Below are 27,144 nucleotides of genomic sequence, written 5' to 3'. Positions count from 1 at the left end.
CAGCCAGCAGCGAGCCCTGCTCCCTGCCCACACCCGTGCTCCTGGAGAGCTCCGTCCCCACCGAGTGGGTGCCACGGACACTGCTACAACCAGCGGGGAAAGCAGACACGGCCTGTGCCCTGCAGGGATGCTGCAGGACAAGGAGCCACGGACACTGCTACAACCAGCGGGGAAAGCAGACACGGCCTGTGCCCTGCAGGGATGCTCAGCAGGACAAGGAGCCGCTGGAGCCGTGAGTGCGGGCGGGCGCCGAGCGAGGCACCGCGTGTGCGTTACTGACGAGCGGGCGGGAGGCTCCGTGCGGCCCCGCCCGGCTGCGGAAGGCACCGAGCTGCCGGCGGTGCATGCAGCGCCTGCGGAGGGACGGGGGGCCCGCAGAGCTCCGAGGGGGAGGAGTGTTCAGTTCCGGAGGTAAAGCCGTCCGGTGGCAAGATTCTAAGGCGGGGGGTGGATGATTTTGGGGATGATTTGCAATTTCAGCAGAAGTCTTTGCGTCAGCGCCAATTAACTTCCTCCCCCAGCCCCATCTGGGAGCCATAAGCCAGGCTGTGCTGAGTCTTTTCATGTTTGCAACTTAAAATATGGGAGCAGACTGGAGTAAGAAACCGTTTTTGCTTTCCCCCATCCCACAATTGGTGCTTGCAGCACGGTCCCTCTGCCTGTTCCTCTACACTGACACTGCCCAGGTGAGCTTCCTTCACATTTCTGGTACTGCCCACCTGGCTACTCCACATTCCCTGGAGGGAATCCAACCCTGATGAGACAACTGGAGTGACAAACAACTGGGAGGTAACAAAAGGACTGGGGAGGAATATGGAAACATGATCTAGCTTTGAATCTCCTGCCTTTTGGTTGCTTACAACGGAGGTGTCCAAAAAATAGCAGTTGGGAAAAATTAAGACATCCTATTTACAAGTTCATGTACACTTAAAATACATCACTGAGCACTGTTGCTCTGATCATGTGTGTCAGAGAGAACATGGCTCTAATGGTCATCAAAAAAATCTTTAAAGTTTTTTTTTTCTTTTCTTAAAAAAAATAAGTTATTTTAGACTTGGCAAATCACTTGCCAAAGGGAAGCAGCTGTTAAACAGAAGCAGTGACTCAGTTATACAAGGGCAAAGAAAGCATCAGTCAATGAGCTTTAGAGAGCCTGTATAATGAGGGAGGCAAGTTTAAAAGCTTCAAGACTCTCCCTGTGTGGCTCACAGCTGATTGCCAGCACTCGGTGTGCAGCCCCCCAGGTCTGAGGCTCTGGGGTGCCCATGCAGGACATGAGACCCCACAGCTCTGCCCTCTGCCCAGGGAGGGGGCAGGAGAGCTCTGCCAGGACTCACCGCGCTCTCGGCAGTGAATTGGTGCTAGAGCCCGCCCACAGGAGGCAGGGAGGGGCGCGGGGAGCAGGGCCAGGGCTCCCCTCCCTTGCTGTGGCTTCGGGGGGTTCACCCTTCCCAGCGATGCTTGAGGCTGGCACTGGCAGCGCCGTTTGTAATGCTCAGTGAACTCAGTCACTGCTCCCCGTCCCATCCTCCCCAGGGCTCGCTGCTCTGTGTCCAGCGGCTCCTACCTGCAGCGGGTGGGGCAGCTCCCCCTGCGGCTCCAGGGATGCAGCGCCGGAGCCCAGGCCCGGGGGGCACCGCAGCGGGGGCGGAGGCAGCCCCAGCGCTCCACCCCCTCCCCGGGGCCAGGGAGACGCCGCAGTCCTTGCAGGAGGATGCCGAGAGCTGCTGCGGGTGTTCCTGCCGGGGATCTCTGTGGGCGGACGGAAATGGGCAGAGTTTCATTTCCCTGCGCTGCCGGGGCCAGGGGGCGGGCAGGGGGCGTCCCAGGAAGTTCAGTTTTTGTCATCACAGCACAAAAAACAGGATGAGCACCACTAGCAAGATGACGAAGAGGACAACAATTGCACACCACTGCCGTCGATCTGGAAAGAAAAGGAAGCATCAGTCTTCCTGCTTTAAGAGGGAAAATTTGGTTCTGCTAGGAACCAAAGTCAAGCTTAAGGTACAAAAAGCCAAAACAAGAGTTCCTGTGGGAGAATGCCTTACTGCACCACAGCCTTTCTCCTCCAGGATACACTGGGGTTTGGGAACAGCTGTGGGAATTCTGAGCCTTCTTCCCAACCAAGTTCAAACAGCTTTGAAAAGCTGGCTCAAAAGCAATTGGGAGGAACAAGCAGAGAGCTGCTGTGTTTGCTGTTCATTCATGGAGCAATCTGTTTGCCAGAGGAATGAGAAGGGATCCGGTGAAAGCTGCCCTGAGGAGCTCTGCCAGGAAGAGATTGTGGCACCTTCCCTTAGGACAGGGCCAGGAATCAGGTTTCCCTGGACATCTTTACACCTCATTGGCTCATCCCCTCTGAGAGCTGCTGATGATGGTGCAGCAGTGGGGACAGGGCTGCTGGCACCCCCTCAGCTCCTAGGCACAGCAGCTACCCCAGAAAGAGCCCTCCTGCTCGCCCTGGAATAGGCGATTCCAGCAGAAATTGCAGCTCTTTCCCAACACTCAGAAACACTGCAGAGATCCATGGGATTTCCCAGAGGAGAGGGCAGAGACACAGGGTTCACCCGTGTTTGTGCTGCTGCTGAGCTACTGCTGACCCAAAGTGCACCGTCAGCACTCCAAGTGGTCTCTCTGGGGCTGTATTCCCCCTAGCTCATAAATCCCTCGGACAGCCTAATCCTGCAGAGCAGGAATGCCTTTCCTCCTGCCAGGCTGCTGCTTTCCCAAGGTCCTGGGCAGCCAGGGGAGAGGGGTGCTGCAGGAGGTGCTGCCTGGGCATGGTGCCAGGCTCAGAGGCAGCCACAGCCGGGACTTCCCGGCAGCCAGGCCGGGCTTCCTGTTTGCTCTGGCTCCAGGCACAGCCTTATAAGGACTTCTCTGTGGGTTCTGCACAGAATTCTGCTCTTTCCTCTACCAGCTGAGAGAGATGTGACCCACAGCAGCCTGCAGGCACCAGCAGCAGGTGGGGATTTGGGAAGGGGATTGCTGCAGGCATTTGGTGTTTAATGGCACCTTGACAGCTTTTGTTGCACAGGCAGCCAGGGAAAGTGCAGCAGAGCAGGAGGCTGCAGAGCTTCCCCTCCCAGCAGCTAGAGGGGGATTTTCCCAGCAGCAGCAGCATAAATAGAAAGGCATCTGTAAATAAAACAAAGGGAGGGGACAGGCAGCAGAGCAGTGTCTGGGCAGGAGCAGCTGCCGGGCTTGGAACCCTTCCCCTTCTTTCAAGAACTGAGAGCTGCTCCCTCCCCTTGGCTGGCTGGGTGGGAGCACAGTGTCCCAGCCTGAAGATCCAAGGCTTGTTTCTCCCTTTCCAGGACTGCATCCCACTCCCCAGGACCTACCACTGGTCATGTGGGACACTTTGGCCAGTTTCTTCATGACGTTATCGAGGCGTGACTGAGTGCTGTCCAGCTCGTGGGAGAAGTCATCCAGCATCCTGGGGACACAGAGAGAGGCAGGGCACTGCTCAGCACGTGGCATATCCCTGGGCATTCTGCACCACGCTCACACATGGATCTAAACACTGATGTGAGCAGAGCAGCACACCCTGGCTGACAAAATGAATGTGGCCTCCTCTCCTGGGAGCACCCGAGGGAGGGGAAAAAGCTGCTGAAGCAGCAGCTCTGCTTTGGTGGGAGGCAACTCGGGATTCCTGCCAGACTGAGCCTCCCCTGGGTGTTTGTGGCTGAACTCTACACATCTGCAAGGTGAGGAGTGGGGGAGGGCCTTCCTCCTTACAAAAGGAAAGTCTCATTTATAATCCGTGATTAGCATCTACGTGTCGGCTTGGACTTTAAATCCCTTTTCTTCTTCAGGGCTTGCAGTTTAAACTAAAATCTTGTTTCAGTCATGTCTCAAGTGGGAATGAGATCTGCAGTTGCTTTTAAGGTGCTTTTCAAGCTCTGCATGGAAGTTACCCTTTTACTTCCTCCACACAGTGACTGTAATGAATCTGAAAGCCTTCCTGAATCCGTGCTTTGTCAATGCCAGTGCACATCCAGAGTCAAGGTACCAATCCAATTGTCTCCAGCCAGTGGGACTTTAAAGCTTAATGCATTTAAAAGGACAGACTCCTTCATTTGGAGTGCCAGGGCACTTGTTAAACCTTCATTCAGTGGGGAAAAACTCTCTGTGGTAGTTATGAGCTAATCTTGCAAGCATTGATGGCTTGTGTGATGATCTAGAAAGAGACACACCACACCAATCTCCTCTGTGAGAGCAGAGGATTCTCATGCTGCACAGCTTCACACAGGAGGGAGGTTCAAAGTTCCTCCTCTCCATCCAAGATGAAATCACTTCACAAGGGACATGGCCCTCCAGACTCCTACCAGCCAAACAAGGAGGGGTTTTAGCCATGAACCCTTCATGCCTTTCTGGAAGCATAGCTCTTAGCCTGCACAACTGGGAACTTGTTTGCAAAGGACAAGAACTGGGAAAGAAATCTAATTTATATGTAAATGGATGGATGCAAAATGACTTGGTGAGCTGCCCTTTAACCGTTTGCGTGGGTGAGGGTTATTTTTAACTTCAGTGATGAAGAGCAGCTCTGTGCTGTGTATTTCAGGGCACAGCTGAGAGCTCCTGGCCGCAGGAGCACAAAACCCTGCAGAGTGGAGAAGTGGACAGCATCTGCATTGCACAGCCCCTCCCTTATCTGCTGGCTGCCTGAGGGGGAGCATGTGAAAAGGAGAGGAGGAAAGGAAAGGTGGCAGTTCAGCCTGCCCTAGGTGCAGCCCTCTAAAGGAAGGAGGTTGCAGTTGGATCCTTGGGGATTGCAGTACAAAATGCTTTCCACAGGCTGCCTGAGGCACCAGTGGATTCCAGGCTGTACCAGAGGCAGAGGCAGGTGTGTGAGGACATCCAGCCATGCTGCAGCCAGCCCTGTGCCAGGTTTTTGCCACCATGTCTCACACTTACACCGCCTGCTCCTCCAGCTCCCCGCCAATGCGCTGGGACATGTTCTTCAGCACACCGATGCTGCCAGAGACCAGCTCCAACTGCTCATCCTGCTGCTCCACAATCAGCTGGGGCCAGAGAGGAGAGAAATGGGCAATTACAGATCTGCTGCCTGCAGCTGCCTTGGAGCCAGCCCATCCAGTGGACAGGCACTGGCTGCTCAGCCAACATCAGCTGTGAGGCCTGGGCTCAGACCTAAGCCACCAGGAATGAGGACTGCATTCCTAAGAAATGCTGGAGAGGAGACAACCAGGGGAAAGTCTCCATGGCATGGCATCCCCATGGCACAGCAGGCTGCAGCCTCCAGACATCCCTGCAAATCCAGCCTCAGCTCATCCATGCTGCATGCACAGCTCAAGTGACTTTGGAAAGCTCCAAGGGCTGGTCATCAAAACCTTGGCAAGGTGAGCAGGCCAGGGAGGCACACTGATGCTGTGCCTGGGAAATGCCACCTGGCATGTGCCACGGCTAACACGGGGTTAATGCAAGCAGAAAGCTGTTGCAGCTTCTACAGCTAAAAATAACCAGCCTGGCTCTGAATGTGCCAAAGGAATAAGTCTGCTGCTGTTTTAAGTCATTTTCAGGGCACAGTCACACCAAGGATTAGCCTTACCCTAGTTACCTATTTCTGAGGCTGTTTATCCCCCTGCAGTCAGTAGGTAAAACGTGTCTGCAGGCCAAGGTGGCAGCAGGGCTCAGGAGCTTTAGCAGAGTTTGCCACCTCCGAGCCACTGCCTGTGTCAAGGCCCTGCAGTTCTCCAGGCACACTCCCCTGCCAGCTGGGAAGTGCCTCACCAGGGGCTCTCCCAAGGCCTCACACAGCCCTTGTCACCAATCTCACGGGGACAAAGGCAGGAAAAGGAAGCAGGCACGTGCTCCTGCTCCCAGCCTGATCTGATGGGGGATGCACACAAACACCACCAAACATTTTCTAACCAGGGGAAGTTGCATAAGACAAACGGGCTCTTTTCTTTTTGCAGTGTTTCTACTCTTCCAAGGATTTCAGCAATCTTTGCACTATTAAATCCTAGTGTGCTCAATCTTCCAGACTGTGCCAACTGCCTCCTAAACCCAGCAGAAGCCCCACGGCTCCAGAGTTAAAAACCTTGTGCCCAGATCACCCAGAGCTGTCCTGCACAGGAAATGCGGGCACACACACATGCCACAAGCTAAGAGGAGAACTGTCAGGCTCCTGCAGCCAGAGCAGCCCCCTGGCACCCCCTTGGCAAGCAAAGCTATTTAGTGTGTGGTGCCAGCTGCCTTACCTGTTGTTGAGCTTGCTGCTCCTCGATGAAGTGTGAATTGGCTAACTGCAGCTCCCGGTCCAGACGGCTGTATTTGTCAGGTCCAGAGCTCCAACTCTGACTGCCACTGTCTCCCAGGAGTGCCTGAACAGATGCAGAGAGCTCTTAGCAACGCCCCTGTGTCTGCTCACAGCCTGTCCACAGGGTGAGCTGGGGAGGCAGACAAGGCAACTCTCCTGTACACACACACAGCATCCCCTTCCTCCTGCTCTGCTGCTGCTCAGCCAGTGCTGTCAGGAACTAAACCAACACAGAGCCAAAATGTCAGCCTGGGAGCCTCCGCAGCCTGGCATTGCAGAGATGCCTCTCCAGCAGCAGGAGAGCTGGAGTGTGGCCTGTGTGTGCAGGAGGCCTGCTCAGGAGGCAGCACTGTGTGCTAGGACACGTGAGCTGGGAAGTGTCTGGGTATGTTGTGTTAACACATGTGCAGCTCCATCTGAGCACTCTGCTGCTAATGACAGGGGCTTAAGAGGGTCTGGATAAAGGACTTAACCAGTTGAGCTGACAGTAAAGTAATGCAATCTATAACCAGAGCAGTGCTGTATGCTTATGTTCTATGATCCAGGCTGCCCATCACCCCAGCAGGCTCTGCAGCTGCCAGCATACAAAGTTACTCTTGCTACCTGTGAGAGAGAAACTCTGCAAAGCCTGCAGAGATGTGGCTTTCCAGCCAAGTATGTCTGGTCCCTGAAAAGGGTTCAGGGAAATATGTCTGGTCCCTGAAATGGAAACAACCCAAGCTTCAGATGCTGGAGAATGAACACGAGCTGCATGTGAGGAACTGCACCCTGCAGCACCAGGGAAGGGTGAGGGACTCTGCCCTCCAGGCTGACTTGTAATGAGACCATCCTGCAGCTCCTGGAAATGACCGAGTATTTGTGAAGAACAGCAAGACAATGCTGTCTGTCAGGCTGAAAACCAGACAGTGTCTATGGTTCATCTGACTGACAAGGTTCAAGGAGGGGTGAGGAAAGCTGACAGACTGACCATGCAGGAAGCCAGCAGGACATCTGGCTTTTTCTGCCCCCAAGACGCTGAGCAAGCTCCTGGTCCCTCCAGTCTGTGGCAAGAGCAGCTCCTTTTGATTTAATATTTTATTTAGTGCACTAGCTTTGCCTGCAGCTTCAACAGAAAAGGCCTGTTTGCCAGCCTGGGCTGTGAGGGTCAGGTCATTGCTCAGACACAAAGCCCAGCACAAGCCTTGCAGTCTGGAGTGAAGGTGAGGGGCTCGGAAGGGAGAGGAAGGCAGCAAAGGGAAGTCAGCCTTCCTGACCAGATGTCACTGCATCAGCTGGGCCATATGGTCTCCTGCAGCTACCAGGAACCTCATGCAAAGGAAAGCAGCAAATCCCAGGGAAAGCTACAGACTTGTTTAAGCAAGGGTGTCAGGGACTTTGCTGCTGGGAGTGTTTGCCAAGCACATTAATTAACCTGTGACAAGCTCAGGAATGAGTTCTGTGCTTCTCAGTTTGTTGTGTTTGCCACGTGTGGTAAGGCTGAGGCAGTACAGACAATTAACTGTACGAAGCACACACCAGCTTTTACTGGAGTGGGTCTGGAGTCAGCTCCAGTATCTCCTTACAGCCTCTCCAGCAGCCAGCAAGCAGCACAAGCTGCATCTATTTCTATTCCTTAGATTACAGACAACACCAGACTCCTGGAGCCCCTTCCATCTTCTTACAGGGCTATTACCAGAAGCAGCTGCCTGAAAGGATATTGCACCATCTTGGCTCCTAAATCCAGCGGAGTGCAGGATTACATTCATTGACATGGATTCTGAGCTGCTTCCCCCCAGGGAGGAGGAGGGAGATTTCCCTTTCCATGGGATGGTGCAATGCTGACAGTTGTAAACAAGCAGCTCTGAAGACAGAGCCAGATGGTGAGTGCTGCCTTACAGCTCTGAGAGAGGCCTAGGAGAGCCTGGCAGCCTGTGAGAACCAGAACTCCCAGGGCAGCCAAATGGACACAGCTCACACCCAGCCTGGGAGCCCCTGCCCACACCCAGGGGCTGTAAAGAGAGACACTCCAGACAGGACAGACACTGTAGCAGAAATAAATTGCCCAATTCTCATTCTCACCTGCCTGTTTTTCCTTTCAGCCAGTGCTTGCATGGAAGAGTTTGACATCTGATCCTTCATGTCCTGTTCATTCAACAAAAAAAAAAGGAGCATGTGAGCATTGGGTTTGAGGTGACAGGCAAATTCAGGGTGCTACAGGGCTGTTGAGCATTGGGTTTGAGGTGACAGGCAAATTCAGGGTGCTACAGGGCTGTTTATACCCAGCAAGGCTTCTACATGGGGGAAAGAGGGAAGGGAGATTTTCTTTGAAAACCCACACTTTTGAAAAGTCTGTAAACATACTGTAGACAGTTTCATTATTATATTAATACTGGAATCAACAGCACTATTTTGAAAATATCCCTCATGTACTACTCATTTTTCTCCACGTTGATTTGTGAATAAATGAATGTTCCTGTTGACAGAATGTGAGGAAGTATTTGTCAAGGCCTTGAAGCCTGTAACCTCCTGTGCTTTATTCCCAGCTGCATCTGGTTTTCCATTCCATAGCAGGAGGTAGATTTGCTGTCCTGTGGCCATCCTCTCTGTGTCAGTGTTCTCTCCCACCAATTAATTTCTGCTGGAGCTCCTGCAGAAGGTCCCTAACCACAGAAGGCTCCCCAGCACAATGTAACATAACCTGGTTTGCATAAATTAGCAAGGAGCCAACATCACCTGGCAGAGGCTGATCCACCAGTAGAGGACTCAGATGTGTGTTACTGGTCAGAGATGTGCAACACATCACCAGAGAGCACCACCACACCCCACTTGGTTCATTCTCGCTGGCTGCAGCACATCACAAATTCCCCCCATGGAAACTGGAAGCCAGCTGCACAGGGCCACTCACAAATTTCATTTCCCAGTGGGACACACTGCTCCAAAAGCCATTAGCCAGCATTTTTCAGCCAGGAGAAGAGGACCAGAGAGCAGGCTTGCCTGATCCTGCCCATTAGGGAGTGGAGAGCAAGGCAGCAAACACATGCCTGCTACCTGGGGCCAGTGTGGTTGTGGCATCAGCTCCCAGGCAGCAAACCTCAGGAACTGCATCCAGACCACAGCACTGCAGGTAGGTAACAGGCTTGCTGCCAGCCATACCAGTGCCTTCTGTGGAGCAGGAACATCAGAGTCATGAGGGACAGCAGAAACTCAGTGTAGCTATTAATAGACAGAAAATTTCCCAACAAGCAGCTTGTTACCAGGCTTTGGAAAGATGTTTCTTCTCTATTTGTTACCACCAAGTTGTTAAAATCCCCTTTTTGCTTCTCAAGCATAAGCCTAAACTAAAAAAAACAAGTCTTCCTCAAGTTAAAAATAAATCCAGTGGTTGTTTGGACTATTTTGCAGCAGTAGGAAGTTGAAGTCACCATGTCAATAACAGCAGGCTTTAAACACCTGCCAGCGTTCAAAGTGGTGTCTCTGTTGCTGAAAACCAGGGCTACAAATGGTCAGGACTGTTGAGATTTCCCTCAACTCTGAAGTTGCAGAGTTTGCACACTGCAGCTGGGTCTTCACTGTTTCTCCTGTTACCACAGGCTCCCAGAGCACTGTGAAGCCCTCAAGGCTCAGCAGCACAAAGGGAGGGAATTCCATGGGGCGCCTGCACCCCCAAACCCTTCTGGGCAGCACCAGGAGGGAACGCACGGGGAAGAGGAGGAAGCCTCAGACTCAGCAGGGTGCAGCTTCATTCTCTGCTCCCCATCCCACCCCAGATTTCCTTTTTTAGCCCCAATTCCCCCCAGGCCCTGAGGCCAAGGCAGGCTCCTTACCCTGACCACCTGGCGCGTGCTGGAGATGAAGGCTTTGCGGATGCCCAGCTCCGTGGCATCGAGGTTGAATTTCCGTGGGTTTGCCTCCACAATGCCTGGGCACCGAGTCAAGGAGCCCCCAGAAATGGGACTGGGGACACACAAAGGGTGCCAAGGGGCCACTGTGGTTTGCCTGCTCTCAACATGTGAGTAGCAAAGATGGAACAGGAGACACGGCAGGAATGCGCCGTGCAGCTCAAGCACACACACAAGGTTTCTCTTTTCCACGCGTTTTTTTGGTTCTGAGGAACACAAGGGAAAAGGAGTATTTCTGGAAGGCAGCCTAGAGAATGAACTGACCCTGCAGAAGTCCAGATTCACACAGCACAATAGGCTTTCTACAACAAAGCCCCTTAGAATATACTTTGCAAAAAGGCAAAAGGAAAAATCCTTGACTTAACGTCTCATTTGCAATTTGAGAAAAGCCGATGTGAACACAAAATTCAATCCCAAACAGTCCTGATTTTTGCAAAGACTGACAAGCACTGGGACTTGGCTATTTAGCACAACCTGAGAACTGCCAGCTACCCCCAAAGGGCCACAAAAAGGATATTAATGGTTTCATCCAGGTCTTCCAGGTCCCACTCGATGCTGCGCAGGTTGTTCCTGAGCTCATTGGTGGTCCAGTCGATTTCCTCTCTTGTGGCGATGGAGGGATCCTGCAGGAGCTCTGTCCACCTCTGGAAGAGCCCCTGGGCAGTGTTCACAGCTTTCTGCACCTCCCTGCAGCCAGGAGAGTGAAGAGAAGCCCAAATTATCCCCAGCTGCCCTGCAGCAGTGACAGCCCCGTGCCCAGCTGAGCAGGGACGCCACAGCTCCATCCCAAACACCTTCCAACAACTTGGTGTTGATTTTGTAAAATAAGGATTTGCCCTGATCTCACTGCAGCATGAGGTTATTCATGAAGGGACCTATTTCTCCAGGGGAAGCTGCTGAGTGTCACCAGGGCAGAGGGTCTGAACGAGGCAGCTCTTTGGCAATCCACGCTTTGCATTCCTCTCTCAAAAATTTTCCTCTCAAGGCCCTTCACTACCCATGTAAGATACCCCAAGGTATCTTACAGATCCACACAGAGCTACAGGAACTGTCCCCACACCACAGCCAGGCAGACTGTTGAGTGCAGAACTGTTCATTTTAATTCAGCATTTAAAAAAAACACACAGGCCTGCTATGGTGGCTTAGGAAACATTTTTTTTTCTGCTGCTCTAAGCTCTTTTGGAGAGGAGTGCATTCACAGCAGGGGAAGGCAGTGCTGACAGCTCGCTTTGGGGCAAGCAGGTTTGTACACTTGGGTCACAGACTCTCAGGGTGGTCAGCTGCATTTACAAACTCTGGTTCTGAGCTGTGAGCTGCTCCCCCAGGGAATGGGAAGGGACAGGAGATCAGATTGTGGTGGTGCCACCATGAGCTTGCACAGATGTTTCACCCCAGTGAAGGAAAGCAGGAGAGGCCCAGAGCAGATGAACTGTTCTGTCCTGCCAGGACTGCAGCTCTCAAAGTTCCACCAGGGCCTGAAGCTCTCCAGGTGCTGTCTAAGCTGCAGTTTCTCAGCACTCTGGTGTGTGTCCCTCCCACTGCTCTGCCACTCTGAGTGCCCTACAGCCAGCAGCCTGCACTGAGCATCTGGAAAACTTCATTCCCTCCTCTACTTGCCAGCACAAGTTTTGGTTTTATTTGGTTGTTTGTGGTTTTTTTTTGTTGTTGTTGTTTTTCCACGCTTGTGGAAGTCCCCAGCAGCAAGAATGTGAAGCAGAGCTGGGTGTCCTCTGATGGGAGGAGCTACAGACACCAGGAAAGCAAACAAGGAGCAGTTTGGTGGCTCCAGCACCAGCAGCCCCTCCGACCTGCCAGGTAATAATTAACTGTGGGAGGGAGCGGCAGCACGTCCCTTTCCCCTCCCTGCCCTTCCCCACACGCTGCAGGAACATCTCTGGAAAGTTTGACAGGACAGACGTTTGCTCCCCACCCATGGCAACTCCTACACTTTCCTCTTAGTTCAGCCTGCTAAAGGGATTCACTTTCCCTGGCTGCATCAGTTTCCCTTCCCACACTTTTGTTCTTGCATGGCTCTCCTAAACACCCCACAGGAGCCCCTGGGCTGCTCCTCAGGGCTGTTTTGCTGTGACATAGGGCAGAAGAACAGTCCCCAGCACAAGCTGAAGGTGGCCCCAGGGCAGTGTTTAGTGATGGAGCTGCTTTCACAGAATCACAGAATCACTGGGGTTGGAAGGGATCTCTGTGGATCAGCCAGCCCAAAACCCCCTGTCAAGGCACTGCCACCTGGAGCAGGGGACACAGGGATACCTCAGGACAGGTTTGGAATGTCCCCAGCAAACTCCATGACCTCCCTAGGAAGCCTTTTCCAGTGCTCTGCCACCCTCACTGTAAAGTTCTTCCTCACCTTGAGGTGGAACTCCTTGTGTTTTAGTTTATGGCCTGTTGCTGCAAAGGGTCTGGCACCATCCTCCTGACACCCTTAGAGATAATTTATATGGACTGATGACATCTCCTCTGTCTTCTCCGGACTAAGCAGGCCCAGCTCCTCCAGTCTCCCCCCACCAGAGATGCTCCAGACCCCAAACCATATTTGTGGCCTCCACTGGACCCTCTCCAACAGAGCTCCTTCCACCCCATTAATGACAATTTTCCTTTGGCCACCTCTAGCTCGTATTTCCCTGCGTTCTCCGCAGGCTTCCTCTCAGGGCCATTGTTTGTCCCACAGCTGCTCCCTGCTCCTCTCCACCTTTCCCCATTGTCCCCCCTCCTTCCAGTCCCCGCTTTGCCCGCTGTCCCCAAGGCCGGGGGGCCCTCACAGAGCCCGGGGAGGCCCGGCCGCGGCCCGGCCCCTGCCCTGCTCCCCGCATCCCCGCTGGCCGGGCCGGGCACCCGCACAACCCGCGCTCAGCCCCTCAGCAGCACTGGGGGGCCCGGCCGCCATTTTCTCCCCCTCACACACAGACCCCCGCCCGCCGCTCGCCCCCCGCTCCGCGGGCCTCCCGAGCTGCGCGGCGGCCCTGCCCATCCCCTACGCGCCCGGATGACTCCCCGGCCCGTTGTGCGTCCCTCTCCCCGCGGCCCGGAGCGCTCGGAGCGCGGCGCTCACCCCTTCACCACGAAGAAGGGGTCCTCCATCGACATGGCGCTGCCGCCGCCGCACGCCACGGCCGCCGCCAGGCCACGCCCCCTCCATCGAGACACGCCCCCAAACGCCCTCGGCGGGCCACGCCCCCGCCGCGCGCCGGGAGGGGCGGGGCCGGGTGACGTCACCATCATGGCGGTGGTGGCGCTGTGTGGGTTGGGGGCGCTGAGGGGCTGTGGCCTTGTCCCGGCCGCTCTTCCCGCAGAGCCCCGGTGTCCCTCATGTGAAAAATGCGCATTTTATCATTGGCTTTTCGCATTAGTTCAAATTAATATTATATGTATTGCGGTAGAAAGTTATGCTGTATTAATTCTCTTAAGTACTATGTTAAATATAGTTTTAGGTTATAAGATAATGTTAAAATAGAAACTATGCTATGCAGGATACTTTTTTCCCTAAAGAAAGGACTAGCACCGAGATAGCAGCCACAGGACACCTGAATCTTTCAGAGAAAGAGAATTTACTGCTCCAATATCAGAAATGAACTTCTTCCTGCCTCGCTCAGTCATGAAGACACCATTAGAATTAAGAGGAAGAAGCTGACACTGACCAGACAGAATCCTGTGTTTGAATGGCATTTATGCTCCATGTATGAGATGTATGAATATGCAACAGGCTGTTGCTTTTAAGGGTTAATCCTCTGTTAACATGGGTCCTTTTTCGAGCCCAAATAGAGGTACCCAGCCTGTCTTTAACTCTTTGTTTCTATTGTCTCATATTGTCCTAATCCAAATTGTCCAAATTATTATTACTCTAATTGTATTACTATTTTCATAACCATTTTATTACTATTAAACTTTTAAAATTTTAAAAACAAGTGATTGACGTTTTACACACTCAGGTCAGGAGGGAGCACGGCGGTGCCACCTCCCCTCTCACCCCAGAGCATGTGGCACAGGGCTGTGCCCACATGGGGCTGGCACATCTCCAGTGGGGGACACTCCACAATCTCTCTGGGCACTCTATTCCATCCTAGAGAGAAAAATTTCTTCCTTCTGTTCAGCTGGAACTTGCTGTACATTGTTTCCCATCCTTTCCCTCCCATGTCCTGGAGCAGAATCTGCCTCCATCTCCTTAGCACCCTTTCCTTAGAGCCCAGAGCTGCCCACAGCACTCCCAATGTGCTCTCCTCAGGGAGAATAGGAATGCAGGATCCCTGATCCCAACACTCTGCTCTCAGCAGCCCTGTAAGGACAGAGGTGGTGACATCTTCCCAGGCTGTGCCTTCCCACCATGGTCCTTAGCACCACTGTCTGACCAGCAGCACCGTGCAGAAGGTGGTGTGTGTCCCATCCCTTGGGTTTTGTGGATTAAAGATATTATTTTTTTATTTTATAGAACTAAAAGCAGCCTCTCAGTGCAGAGAGGAACGTGTTCAAGCACCATCTCCTCACACATCTGCAGTTAGCACCAGTATTGTTCATTTTGGGAAGAAATTTTGTGCTTTATGCCAAACCCAAGAGAAATTTTGTGCTTCTTGCCTTCCCACAGTGGTCCACAGTCCTTAGCACCACTGTGCCACCAGCAGCACCATGCAGAAGGTGGTGTGTGTCCCATTCCTTGGGTTTTGTGGATTATTTTTTTATTTTAGAGAGCTGAAAGCGGCCTGCTCAGTGCAGAGAGGAAGTGAGCTAAGGCATTCAAGCCCCATCTCCTCACACACCTGCAGTTAGCAGCAGTGTTGTTCATGTCACACTCTTCTGTTGAGAAGAAATTTTGTCCTTTATTCCAAACCCAGAAGATAAAACTCCTTCCCTCTCACAGGATTTGCAGTGTTTAAAACCTCACATAAACCAGCCAGTCTCCTTCCCCTGGTTCCATGGAGCCAAACACAAAACCCTTGGCACTGTGGGGCTGTGTCCTGCATGAGTGGCTGTTCCCAGGCAGCGAGGGAGGAAGCAGGAGGGAGGCACAGGCAGCCTGCTCGGCTCCTGCTGCCCTTCCTGCCCTGCAGAGGCACAGCACTGCTTCCTTCCTCCTGCCCTGTGAGCAGTGAGAACAGCCCTCTGTGACTGGGATGTTGTCCATCCCTGAGTGAGGATCCTCATTCCCACCTCTCTGAAATCTCCGGGTTCTTTAGGAGCTGAGCACAGGCTCTGCTTCCTTCCTCATGGCTTGTCAGGGGCGAGGACAGCCCTTGGATGTTGTCCATCCCTGAGTGAGGATCCCTGGATCCCTCATTCCCACCTCTCTCAAATCTGGGCTCTTTAGGAGCTGAGCACAGGCCCTACTTCCTTCCTCCTGCCCTGTCAGGGGTGAGAGCAGCCCTGTGTGGTTTGGGTGTTGTCCATCCCTGAGTGAGGATCCTCATTCCCACCTCTCTGAAGTCTCTGGGTTCTTTAGGAGCTGAGCACATGCTCTGCTTCCTTCTTCCTGCCTCGTGAGCAGTGAGAACAGCCCTTGGATGTTGTCTATACTGAATGAGGATCCCTGGATCCCTCATTCCCATCTCTCTCAAATCTGGGTTCTTTAGGAGCTGGGCACAGGCCCTGCTTTCTTCCTCCTGCCTTGTGAGCAGTGAGAACAGCCCTATGTGGTTTGGGTGTTGTTCATCCATGAGTGAGGATCTCTCATTCCCACCTCTCTGAAATCTCTGGGCTCTTTAGGAGCTGAGCACAGGCTCTGCTTCCTTTCTCCTGTGTCTTGTGTGGGGTTAGAACAGCCCTGAATGTTGTCCATCTTTGCGTATTTGAGGATCCCTCATTCCCACTTCTGAAATCTCTGAGCTCTTTAGGAGCTGAGCACAGGCTCTGTTTCCTCCCTCCTGCCTTTTGTGTGGAGAGAACAGCCTTTGGATGTTGTCCATACCTGAGTGAGGATCCCTGGATCCCTCATTCCCACCTCTCTGAAATCTCTAGGTTCTTTAGGAGCTGAGCACAGGCCCTGATTCCTTGCTCCTGCCTTGTGCGGGGTGAGAACAGCCCTGTGTGGTTTGGATGTTGTCCATCCCTGGGTGTTTGAGGATCCCTCATTCCCATCTTTCTCAAATCTGGGCTTCCTTGCTCCTGCCCTGTGAGCAGTGAGAACAGCCCTGTGTGGTTTGGGTGTTGTTCATCCATGAGTGAGGATCTCTCATTCCCACCTCTCTGAAATCTCTGGGCTCTTTAGGAGCTGAGCACAGGCCCTGCTTCCTTCCTCCTGCCCTGTGAGGGCTGAGAACAGCCCTTGGATGTTGTCCATCCCTGGATGAGGATTCCCCATTCCCACCTCTCTCAAATCTGGGCTCTTTAGGAGCTGAGCACAGCTCCTGGGCTTGCAGCAGCTGGCAGGAGGGGGATGATGCCTGCAGAGCTCTGGGAGATGTCCCCATCCATGTACACACAGCAGAGCCAAGTCCCTGCCTTACTCCCACCTTAATTGGGTTGGTTTTGCAGAGGCTTGGCCAGAGTTTTTTACAGAAAGGGTGATAAAGTTCTGGAATGGCTGTCCAGGGAGGTGGTGGAGTCCCCATCCCTGGGTGTGTTTAACAAAGCCTGGATGTGGCACTGGGTGCCAGGGTTTAGCTGAGGGGTTGGGGCTGGGTTGTGTGAAAAACACCAGTCACTTGTTTTTGTTTTTGTTTTTTTTTTTTAATTTTAGAAGTTTAATGATAATAAAATGGTTATAAAAATAACAATGTAATTAGAGTAATAATAATATGGACAATTTTGATTAGGAAAATATGAGACAATAAAAACAAAGAGTTACAGACTGTCCAGGTACCTTTTTCTGGGCAAAATAAGCCCGAAAAAGCACCCACGTTAACAGAGGATTAACCCTTAAAAGCAACAGCCTGTTGCATATTCATACACCTTATACATGATGCATAAATTCCATTCAAACACAGGATTCTGTCTGGGCAGTGTCAGCTTCTTCCTCTGTATCCTGACAGTGTCTTCATGGCTGAGCAAGGTGGGAAGAACTCCATAATGGAGCAATAAATTCTCTTTCTCTGAAAGATTTCGGTGTCCTGTGGCTGCTATCTCAGTGTGAGTCCTCTCTTAAAAAAAGTATTTTACATAGCATAGTTTCTATTTCAACTTTATGTTATAACCTAAAACTATATTTAACACTCTACTTAAGAGAATTAATACAGCATCACTTTCTAACATAACACATATAATATTCACTTTAATATTTGTGAAAAACGCCAATCATAAAATACACATTTTTCACAGTTGGGGGATTAGTTACCAATATCCAATTGTGGCAGGTCCAGGTGGCATCCACGTGAATCACTGATTTTTTCTGGGGGAAAAAACCCAACCCCAGACAACTTTCCTCCTCTCCCTCCTGAGCTCCACATGGGTGCCTTCTCATTCTCTGAAAGATTCAGGTGTCCTGTGGCTGCTATCTCAGTGATGATCTCGATGATCTTGAAGGTCTCTTCCAACCTGATCATTCTGAATTCTGTGACTCCCCCATATTTCAAGCAAAGAGCACATCCTGGCCTGCACTTCCCAAGGGTGGCAGTGGCCCCAAGCCCCGTTTGCAGAGGCGCCTGCTCAGCATGGGAACAGCAGAGGCGCTTTTGCAACCCCAGCAGAGCTTTCCTCACGCTCACCCGGGGCTGTGGCACACGTTGAACCGGTTTCTGCAGCTCTTGGGCTGAGAATTCCACCTCCTGCTCTGGCCAGCCCCACACCAGGGGTGGTGCAACAGGTGGCAGCTTTGGGGTTGGTGTTTGCCGGCCTTTCCTTGCTGAATTTGGGATGCCTTTCCCACGCTGGGAGCGTTTGGGGCGTCCCTGCCAAAGGTGTGCTTAGCATGGGAGGTTCCCTCCAGGAACAAGCAGAGTCCCAAGGAGTTGCTGGTCCAGTTTGTCTATCCCTGTCCCACAAAGACCTTGTGCTTCCCCAAAGCCTCACGATCCTCCTGTGACTTCCACCTGTGCCCAAAACCTTCGCTGCGCTGGGAATGGAAAAGGGAAAATGTCCTGTTGCCTCTTAGAATTGCTAGGAGTAATTACCTAGAATTTTACTTTCAGAATCTTTCAATAAATTTTGTGAACACTTTATTCACCAATTTGAAAATATGTTGGTTTTTTTTTTTACAGAATTACTTAGGTTGTTAAATACCTAAGGTCGTTGAGTCCATTTGCAAAAAAGTGCAAAGCTTCACAGAGCTGTTGAGGGCTGAAAATAAGGATTTTTACCAAATTTAGGGAAGTTGTAAACTTTCAAGGGATAAAATAAGGATTTTTACCAAATTTAGAGAAGCTGTAAACTTTCAAGGGATAAAAGAGGCAGGCTGATCTTTGATGCTAGAAATTAATTTACGTGATGTAGTAAATAATTTAGATTTATTTCCTGAAAGCCACTCCAACCACGCTGTGGTTTGTATTTTTTAGAACATGGTGGTTTTTGCTGTTCCACGAGGGAAGCTCTGATTTGGGGCTTGGAGGCAGCGAGGAGATTTTTGGGATCTCTTCAGCGTGCTCAGCTAAGCAATTCCTGCTGGGAGAGGAGAGCTGGGTGCACACAGCTGCAGAACTGGTCAGGAAAGATCTGATGAAACATTTTCTGCACCGTGAAAAGTGCCAACTCATCAGAATCCCAGCTGTCTGCAGGGAAGAGCCGGGCTCCCTGGAACTTTTATCAGGAAAATCTCTGTGGCATGTGTGTGCATGCACGGTGAGGGGAGTGTGATCCCATCCTAGCTTGGTGCAAAGAGTGTGGATTTGGTGTGGAAGAATTGCCTTTTCTTCTCGGGGAAAAGCTGGACTGGTTGGAATTTGGGTTTGTAAAAGTAGAGGGGAGTTTCCCCTCCCCACCCCTGAAAAGGTTTTACAGCTAAAGGGAAAAACCATAAAGGTTTTCGGATGCTTTGGTGGTTTTCCTCCTCATTTTCGTTTTTAGTGATAGTTGAAAATTGTCAGTGGTGGTTTTAAGAGGATTGAGGCAGGGATGACGATACAAAACACTGGTGTGGAGTTAAATATTCAGTGTTGTGGTGAATGAAATGGGGACATGAAGTTGGGGAAAGGCAGGATGGCTTTCTGCAGGGTGAACCCCTGGGATTGCCTGCTGTGGGATGCCAGGGATGCTGAGATCTTACAAGGATCCAAAAAGAAATGGTTCAATTGCAGAAGCAGTGAGGTGCTGGACTGCCAGGGTCCTTGTTATGGGTGAAATTAGAAGGAACATTCCCCAGGCAGCCTCAAAACCCTAAAAATGTGCTCATAATCCTTGGATGATCTCTGTGGGCTCCAGGCTCCTCACAAACCACGAGAAGGACGAGGTGGTTAAAGGAAGAGGGAAGGGGCAGAGATCAGCAGGAGCTGAGGCAGCCAACCCCTGCTGCCAGGCACAGATGTTTCATTTTGCGTTTTGCCTTGGTGGGAGGAGGGATTTGACACAGACAGGATCTGCTCTGCCCTTGCAGAGCATCTGCTCTGCCCTTGCTGCTGCTCTGTGGTGTGATTTTCAGGCAGGTCCCAAGGTCCCTGGTCACCCTGGGGGATGTAGAAGGGAGTGGGAAGCAGAGCAGGCAGCTCCATGGCTCGGGAGCACCCCTGTGCCACCTCCCCATCGTGGCACACATCTGCACTCTGGGAATGCGGCTGTCATCTGCCCCGTGGCTACGAGGAAGGTGACATTGAGATGCAGGGAGAGGGGGGAAAGATAATTAGGCAGAGCCTCCTTGGGGCAGGCACAGCACCCTGAGGATTGCTGGCTGTGGCTCCCGTGATTAATTGGGGATGTTCAGCCCCACTCACCGAGGCTGCTGCCTGCTCCACATCAGTTTGCTGGGGAGAAAATCACTCCAGTTGAAAACATGGAGTTTTTCCCGTGTTTCATCCCAGGGCTGGCCTGTTCTCTTTATGCCCTGGACACAAGGCAGCCTTTGGAAAGTGGCACAGGACCCATTGCTCTGACAAAAAACACACAGGAAGGTGGACTACAATAGAAGGGTTGTCTGATAGGAAACCCCAGACAAATAAATGCATTTTTTCCCCAGGAAGCCCAAACCAGTAGCATAACCCACTGAAAGATGAGGGGGTCACATTTTTTCCAAGGGAAACAGCTGCCTGAAGAAGCTGATAGCTGGGAGTGGGATTTTTTGTTTTTCCCCCCTGTTTGTGTTTGGAGAAGCTGCTGGAGGAGCAGCAGGATATCTGATGGGCAGAGGGACAGGTCACTGCTCTCCAGGGGAGCACAGGGAAATCCCAAACCAGTGGCTCAGAGGGAAGGGAAATTTTAAACCATTTGTGCAGGGGGAGAAGGGGGAATCCCAAATCACTGGTGAACATTAAAATAAAAATAAGTGCGGGAGAGAGTCCTGCCTGTGTGGGACAGGGAAGGGGGTTTTAACCCTGCCATGGGAAGGGGGTTTTAACCCTGGAAAACCCCTTTGCTTTCTAGTGCGCGGCTGTGCTGCAGTTCACTGCAAACCTCGCTGTGGTTTTGGGGCGGGTGTCTCAGCGCTCTCAGGAGCCCAGGGAGCTGCTTCCCCCCGTTGGGTTTACGTCTGTATTGACTTGTTTGTGTTTGTTTCGCTTGCGTTTGGCTCTCATTCATCAGCCATGAGTGTGTGGCTCTCTGGGCTGTGTTTTGGGATGGTTCCCAGCTCTTGTGACCTTATCTCCAAGCAAGGATAAAGCAGAGCAGTTGGGAATAACCCTGGGGGATTAGTTACCAATATCCGATTGTGGCAGGTCCGGGTGGCATCCACGTGAATCATTGATTTTTTCTGGGGGAAAAAACCCCAACCTCAAACAACTTTCCTCCTCTTCCTCCTGAGCTCCACATGGGTGCCTTGCAATTTAGATGTTTATTCCCATCCAGAAATGAACTCAAGCTGTGCACAGATTCCCATTTGGAAATGTTCCTCCCTGTGCTGTTTGGTTTACGTCAGCAATCACTGGGGAGGTGCCTGGATCTCCCAGGGGCTTTGGCTGTCCTGAAGTTCTGTTTTTGCTCCAGCAGCTGTTGGTGTGAAGGCTTTTGCCTCAGCACCGCTGGTGGTGAGGGGATTTGATGGATTTGTTCCCACCCTCCTCTCAGGAAGGCTCTAACTCATGGATCCTGGCCTGAATATGTGAAAGATGCGTATTTTATGACTGGCTTTTCGCAAATATTAAAATAAATATATGTGTTATGTTAGAAAGTTATGCTGTCTTAATTTTTTAAGTGGTGTGTTAAATATAGTTTTAGGTTATAAGGTTAAAATAGAAACTATGCTATGTACGATATTTTTTTAAAGAAAGGACTCACAGTGAGATAGCAGCCACAGGACACCAAAATCTTTCAGAGAAAGAGAATTTATTGCTCCATTATCAGGAGAAATGAACTTCTTCCCTGCCTCGCTCAGCCCTGAAGACACCGTCAGGATTGAGAGGAAGAAGCTGACACTGCCCAGACAGAATCCTGTGCTTGAATGGAATTTCTGCATCATGTATGAGGTGTATGAATATGCAACAGGCTGTTGCTTTTAAGGGTTAATCCTCTGTTAATGTGGGTCCTTTTGCGGGCCCAGAAAGAGGAACCTGAACTGTCTGTAACTCTTTGTTTCTATTGTCTCATATTGTCCTAATCCAAATTGTCCAAATTTTTATTACTCTAATTATATTACTATTTTCATAATCATTTTATTGGTATTAAACTTTTAAAATTTTAAAAACCGGTGATTGGCATTTTTCACAGAATAAAGAGAGAGGCAGGGATGCATGGGACAGTCAGTGATGGATGCCTTCACCATGTGCTTGGACGAGACCCAAATTTCACCATCCATCCTAGCTGGAGGGTTTTCCACCTCTTGAAAAATCCTCCAGCTAGGAGGGGAAATGGGGGAATGAAGCTGGGGAAAGGCAGGATGGCTTTCTGCAGGGTGAACCCCTGGGATTGCCTGCTGTGGGATGCCAGGAATGCTGAGATTTTACAAGGATCCAAAAGGAGATGGTTCAGCTGCAGAAGCAGCGAGGTGCTGGACTGCCAGGGTCCTTGTTATGGGTGAAATTAGAAGGAACATTCCCCAGGCAGCCTCAAAACCCTAAAAATGTGCTCATAATCCTTGTGTCCATAGATGATCTCTGTGGGCTCCCCACAAACCACGAGAAGGACGAGGTGGTCAAAGGAAGAGGGCAGGGCAGGGCAGGGCAGGGCAAAGAAGAGGGAAGAGAAGAGAAGAGAAGAGAGAAGAGAAGAGGGAAGAGAAGAGAAGAGAAGAGAAGAGAAGAGAAGAGAAGAGAAGAGAAGAGAAGAGAAGAGAAGAGAAGAGAAGAGAAGAGAAGAGAAGAGAAGAGAAGACTCTGCTGGAAGGTTTTCCACCTCTTGACTGCATCTGGGGGCCTGGCCCGCACATTTGGTGACAGCGAGGAGCAGGCGGGGGGCTCAGAAGGGAACAGGATCTCGCTAACCACATCCTCATTCCGTGCTGGGAGCCAGATGGCCGGGCCAGGACAGGAACGGGGCTCAGGCAGGCTCGGGGGGCGGCAGAGCCGCGGTGCTGCCGGATCCGGGGCTCCCCGAGCATCCCCGGGACGCGCCCGCACGGATCCCCCCAGCGAGGAGCATCCCGGCGCCGGCCTCCCCGCTCGGAACTGAAACGCCTCCAAAAAACACCAAAAAAAAAAAAAAAAAAAAAAGAAAAAAAAAAAAGAAAAAAAAGAAAAAAGAAAAATAGAAAAGAAAAGGCGGTGGCGTGTGCGCAGCCCTGTGCGATGATTAGCGGCACCACAAGCTGCTTCCTCCATCCTTATGTCGCATTGCTTTCCTTCCCAGGTGGCCCCACCGGGGCTGCCCCCTGGCCACCGTGCCGGCCGCACCTTTGTCTGCCAGCCCGGCCGCCTTCCTCCCCTTCCTCCTCCTCCTCCTGCTGCTGCTGCCAGAGCTATTTCGGGAAGCGGCAGCTGAGCCCGAGGATTGTTAATTGTTCGTCAGAGCCCTTCGGAGCGCGCTGCACGGATCACATGAGGCGATTGGAGCGGCGGTCACACCCTTCCCCTCCCTCCGTGCGCCGTGTCCCCCCCTGACCCGCGGGGCTGCGGCGATATCCCCAGGGTGGGAGGGCAGGGGCGCACCCAGCTGCGCCCAGATGTGGCGATGGAGGGCTGGAGGTGCCGTGCAGAGCCACCTCGGGGCAGGCACAGGGCAGGCAGACAAAGCCACCCCCGGCGCTGACCTCAGGAGCTGCCGCCATGTGACTGTGCCTCAAAGTTACTAAAGCATGACATCAGCCTGGGAGGGAGCGGCACCAAAATAAAATACTGCCTGCCTTCAACCGGCTGTGCTGCTGATCCTGGAGCCCCCGCTGCCTGCATCCCCCCGGGGATCATTGCCATCCAAGGTAGAGCCTGCTGGAAAACGAATGAAAAACATCGCTTGGACACACACAGCATAAAGCCAGTTTAGTCTTTGGGTCATTCCCAGGGGTGAGAGTGAAGTGTGTCAGTGAAACAGTGGCGCAGACATCTTTTATGGAAAATCCTTTCCTTAGGATTTTTCCTCCTGAGAAGCTGAAAGGCCTCAGGAACAAAATGTAAACATTGGTTATCTGCTGCTGTGGGATGCAACAGGTGCATCTGTGATTGGTCTCATGTTGGGTGTTTGTAATTAATGGCCAATCACAGTGAGCTGGCTCAGACAGAGTCGAGCCACAAACCTTTGTTATCATTCTATTCTTAGCTAGCCTTCTGATGAAACCTTTTCTTCTATTCTTTTAGTATAGTTTTAATGTAATACATATAATAAAATAATAAATCAAGCCTTCTGAACCATGGAGTCAGATCCTCGTCTCTTCCCTCATCCAAGAACCCCTGTGAACACCATCACAACACAACCCACTTTAGATAATGATATTAATGTAGTGTGCATGCACCTTTGCTTTGGTGAGTGTCCTGGGCAGTGATTCTGAGATGGAATGTTGTTGTGGAAAAGGGAAAACCATCACCCCATGTCTGCAAAGGGCACACAGAGCAGGCAGGTGTCAGGGCAGGGCTTTGGTGCCCCAGGAATGCCATGCTGATTGTGAAAAACGCCAAGCACTTGTTTTTTAAAATTTTAAAAGTTTAATAGTAATAAAATGGTTATAAAAATAGTAATATAATTAGAGTAATAATAATTTGGACAATTTGGATTAGGACAATATGAGGCAATAAAAACAAAGAGTTACGGACAGTCCAGGTACCTTTTTCTAGGCAAAATAAGCCCGAAAAAGGACCCACGTTAACAGAGGATTAACCCTTAAAAGCAACAGCCTGTTGCATATTCATACACCTCATACATGATGCATAAATTCCATTCAAGCACAGGATTCTGTCTGCTTCTTCCTCTGAATCCTGACAGTGCCTTTGAGGTGGGAAGAAGTTCATTTCTTCTGATAAGAGAGCAATAAATTCTCTTTCTCTGAAAGATTCAGGTGTCCTGTGGCTGCTGTCTCGCTGCGAGTCCTTTCTTTAAATAAAGTATCCTACATAGCACAGTTTCTATTTTAACAATTTTTACAACCTAAAACTATATTTAACACACTACCTAAGCAAATTAATACAGCATCACTTTCTAACACAACACATATAACATTCATTTTAATATTTGCAAAAAGCCAATCACAAAATACACATTTTTCACAGTGATGGATGTGCCTGACAGCAGGCAGGTGTTGAGGCAGGGCTTTGGTGCCCAGGAATGTTGTGCTAATGGATGTGCCTGACAGCAGGAACGGTGCTGGTGGGTGAAACTCGTGCTGCAGGGTACCAGCCTGAGGTTCTGCACCTCTGCTCCTCCTTGCTGGTGCTGTGTGTGAGCACGGAGAAGGAGGAAGGCTCACTCAGTCCCCATCCCCATCCCCATCCTGCTGATCCCAGAGCTGGGAGAGGCTCCTGGCCGCCTGTTCCCAGGCAGGAGAGCAGCCAAAAGGCAGGCACTGGGGAGCAGAGGTGCCTCATGCCATCGGGGTGAGCTGTGAGCAGCAGAACAGGTCAGATTGGATCCAGGCATCTTCACCCCACAGAGCTCCCACGCTCTGCCTCCTCCTCTTCCTCCTGCCCTGGCTTTCCCCAGCTCCTGGGGTGACTTTGCACTGCTGCTTTTTGTCCCTGAGCTGGGATATGCCCGGCTGAGGTGCATAAATCTGACTGTCTGACCCTCTGCTGAAGATGCAAGTGCCCAGATGTGGCACTCAGCCGTCCCAGCGCCGCTGATGGCTCCTGCAGGGGCACAGCCAGCCCTGTGCCACCAAGGGGACGCTGCTGCTGGGCAGATGTGGGTGCAGAGCCGTGCCTGCAGCGCCAGGCATGCCCGCCCAGACCTGCCCCGGCTGGTTGGGCTGACCCCAGGGCTCAGGACAGGGTGTTGCTGGCCCCAGGTGCGGGAGCAGGTTTGGCCGGTCGGGAGAGCCGCGGTTCCCACCGGAGCCCGCGTCCCTGTGTCCTCCCACGCCGGGCGTGGAGGGGACAGCCCTGCTGCCTGTGACCAGGACAGGCTCTCCCTGTGACCAGGACAGGCTCTCCGTGCCCTGGGCTCAGCTGGCACCTTCTGCCCCCGGCACTTTGTGTCTGGGCCTGGCTCTTCTGGCCCTGTGCCTGAGCGTGCCCCGGTCTGGTCATTCAGATGGAGCATGGCTGGGCATTTTGAGATGTCAACACCCAGGCTGACATGCTGTTGTGTCCATTTGTGGTTTTCCATCTGTGTTTGACCAGGAGGAAAACATACACTTGTCCTGAGCATGGGTTTGTTGCTTTTTTTCCTTTTTCTTCTTCCGTTGTAGAAGCCTCTTGCTATGTCAACTATGCCTCATCTTCACTTTTTTTTAGTTACCTCTGTGACCAGCCACCATTTTGTCCTTCCTGAAAGCCAGGCCAGGGTGACCTTTGGTTGACAGAGGTCCTGCCAACAAAACATCGTGACAGCCTGTGGCTTTCCTTTGGGGGAGCCTGTGGGTTCATCCCCTGGGAAAAAAAAGGGATGGAAGCGAGTTGTGATGTGTCAGCTGGCAGTGGAAACTGATACTCTGGGACAGCACGGTGAACTTCCTTAATTCCAGGCCCTTTCACTTCTTTTCTGCTTGCAGATGGTGGCTAGTCCTTGGTGGAAGGAGGAGGGTTTGTACTCCAAGCTCTGAAATCATCTCAGAGGCTTTCCTGGAGCTGTGTCTGGGGGTGACAGTGTCATCCCCTGTGTCCCCCAGCCACCCTGCTGATCCTGCCATCAGCTTTCACAGCTACAGCCCAGTGACGTTCCAGTTCCCAGCCAAGGTGCTTTGGTTTGCCGTGGTGTCCATCACGCTTGGAGATGTCCAGTTTGTCCTCCCCGTAGCCCTTCCCATCCCTGTTGTGGATCTTCTCTCTGCCCTGGGCATGCTGTGAGCAGAATTCCACCTGGCAGCTGGGCAAGCACGGCTTTCTGCTCCACATCAGGGCAGATTTTCCCTGAAATCCTCACTTCGCCCTCCAGCCATCACCACCACCAGCTCCTTCTCCAGCACCATAAGATCCCAGACAAGGGGCTGAAACTGCGGGAAACATTCCCAGCCTGACCAAACGGAGGCTGCGCTGGGTTTGATGTGTTTTGTTCGGTTTGCTGCTTGTTGTTTTTCTCCCCGAGGACCGTTTCCATCGCTTTCCGAGGCCAGAATTTCCCCCGGTTCGTCCTTGGGGTGCAGCGAGCCGGGGGTGCCGCGGTGGGCCCCACCCCGCGCGGCGCGCTGCCGTTGCCGCTTTAAGAGCGCTCTCCGCGGGGCGAGCTTTCGAACGCGCGGCCCTGCGCCGCCATTGGCCGGCGCGCGCGCGCGGGGGCCAGCCGGCGGTTGGAGCGGCCGGCGGCGCGCCCTGATTGGCCGAGCCGGGGGCGGTATAAAAAGCGGGCGGGCGCGTGGGCTCGCTCAGTCTGCGGCGCGAAGGGGCGGCGTGCGGAGCTGGGGTGAGCCGCGGATCCCCGCTCGACCGGGCGTTTTAATTTTTTGGT

The 27,144-nt window shown here is 52.1% G+C and overlaps 1 protein-coding gene across 1 annotated transcript; it reads right to left on the bottom strand.

The window, feature by feature from the left end:
* Nucleotides 1-54: 54 nt before the first annotated feature.
* STX6 (syntaxin 6) lies at nt 55-13,303 on the bottom strand. Its single transcript, XM_054285732.1, has 8 exons — nt 13,229-13,303; nt 10,679-10,848; nt 10,087-10,181; nt 8,342-8,404; nt 6,225-6,347; nt 4,921-5,027; nt 3,345-3,439; nt 55-1,924 (listed from the first exon to the last, which is right to left on the bottom strand). Exons 1-8 carry the CDS (start codon nt 13,261-13,263, stop codon nt 1,848-1,850), a joined length of 765 nt encoding a protein of 254 aa, XP_054141707.1. The 5' UTR covers nt 13,264-13,303; the 3' UTR covers nt 55-1,847.
* Nucleotides 13,304-27,144: the final 13,841 nt, after the last annotated feature.

Source organism: Melozone crissalis, unplaced genomic scaffold (genome assembly GCF_028551555.1).
Source record: "Melozone crissalis strain CALT ecotype California unplaced genomic scaffold, PUWL_Pcris_2 ptg000045l_1, whole genome shotgun sequence".
In the NCBI taxonomy this organism is placed as follows: Eukaryota; Metazoa; Chordata; class Aves; order Passeriformes; family Passerellidae; genus Melozone; species Melozone crissalis.
Note: the sequence above shows the minus strand (reverse complement) of the source record. Positions and strands in the feature narration are given on the sequence as shown.

What these genes read in the sequence shown, in the direction of transcription:
- STX6 (XM_054285732.1), bottom strand. Translation starts at nt 13,263, where the DNA reads ATGTCGATGGAGGACCCCTTCTTCGTGGTGAAGGG. An exon ending in GCACGCGCCAGGTGGTCAGG is followed by an intron (nt 8,405 to 10,086) that starts GTAAGGAGCCTG and finishes TTGAATGAACAG; the next exon opens with GACATGAAGGATCAGATGTC. An exon ending in AGTGTCCCACATGACCAGTG is followed by an intron (nt 1,925 to 3,344) that starts GTAGGTCCTGGG and finishes TTTTCTTTCCAG; the next exon opens with ATCGACGGCAGTGGTGTGCA.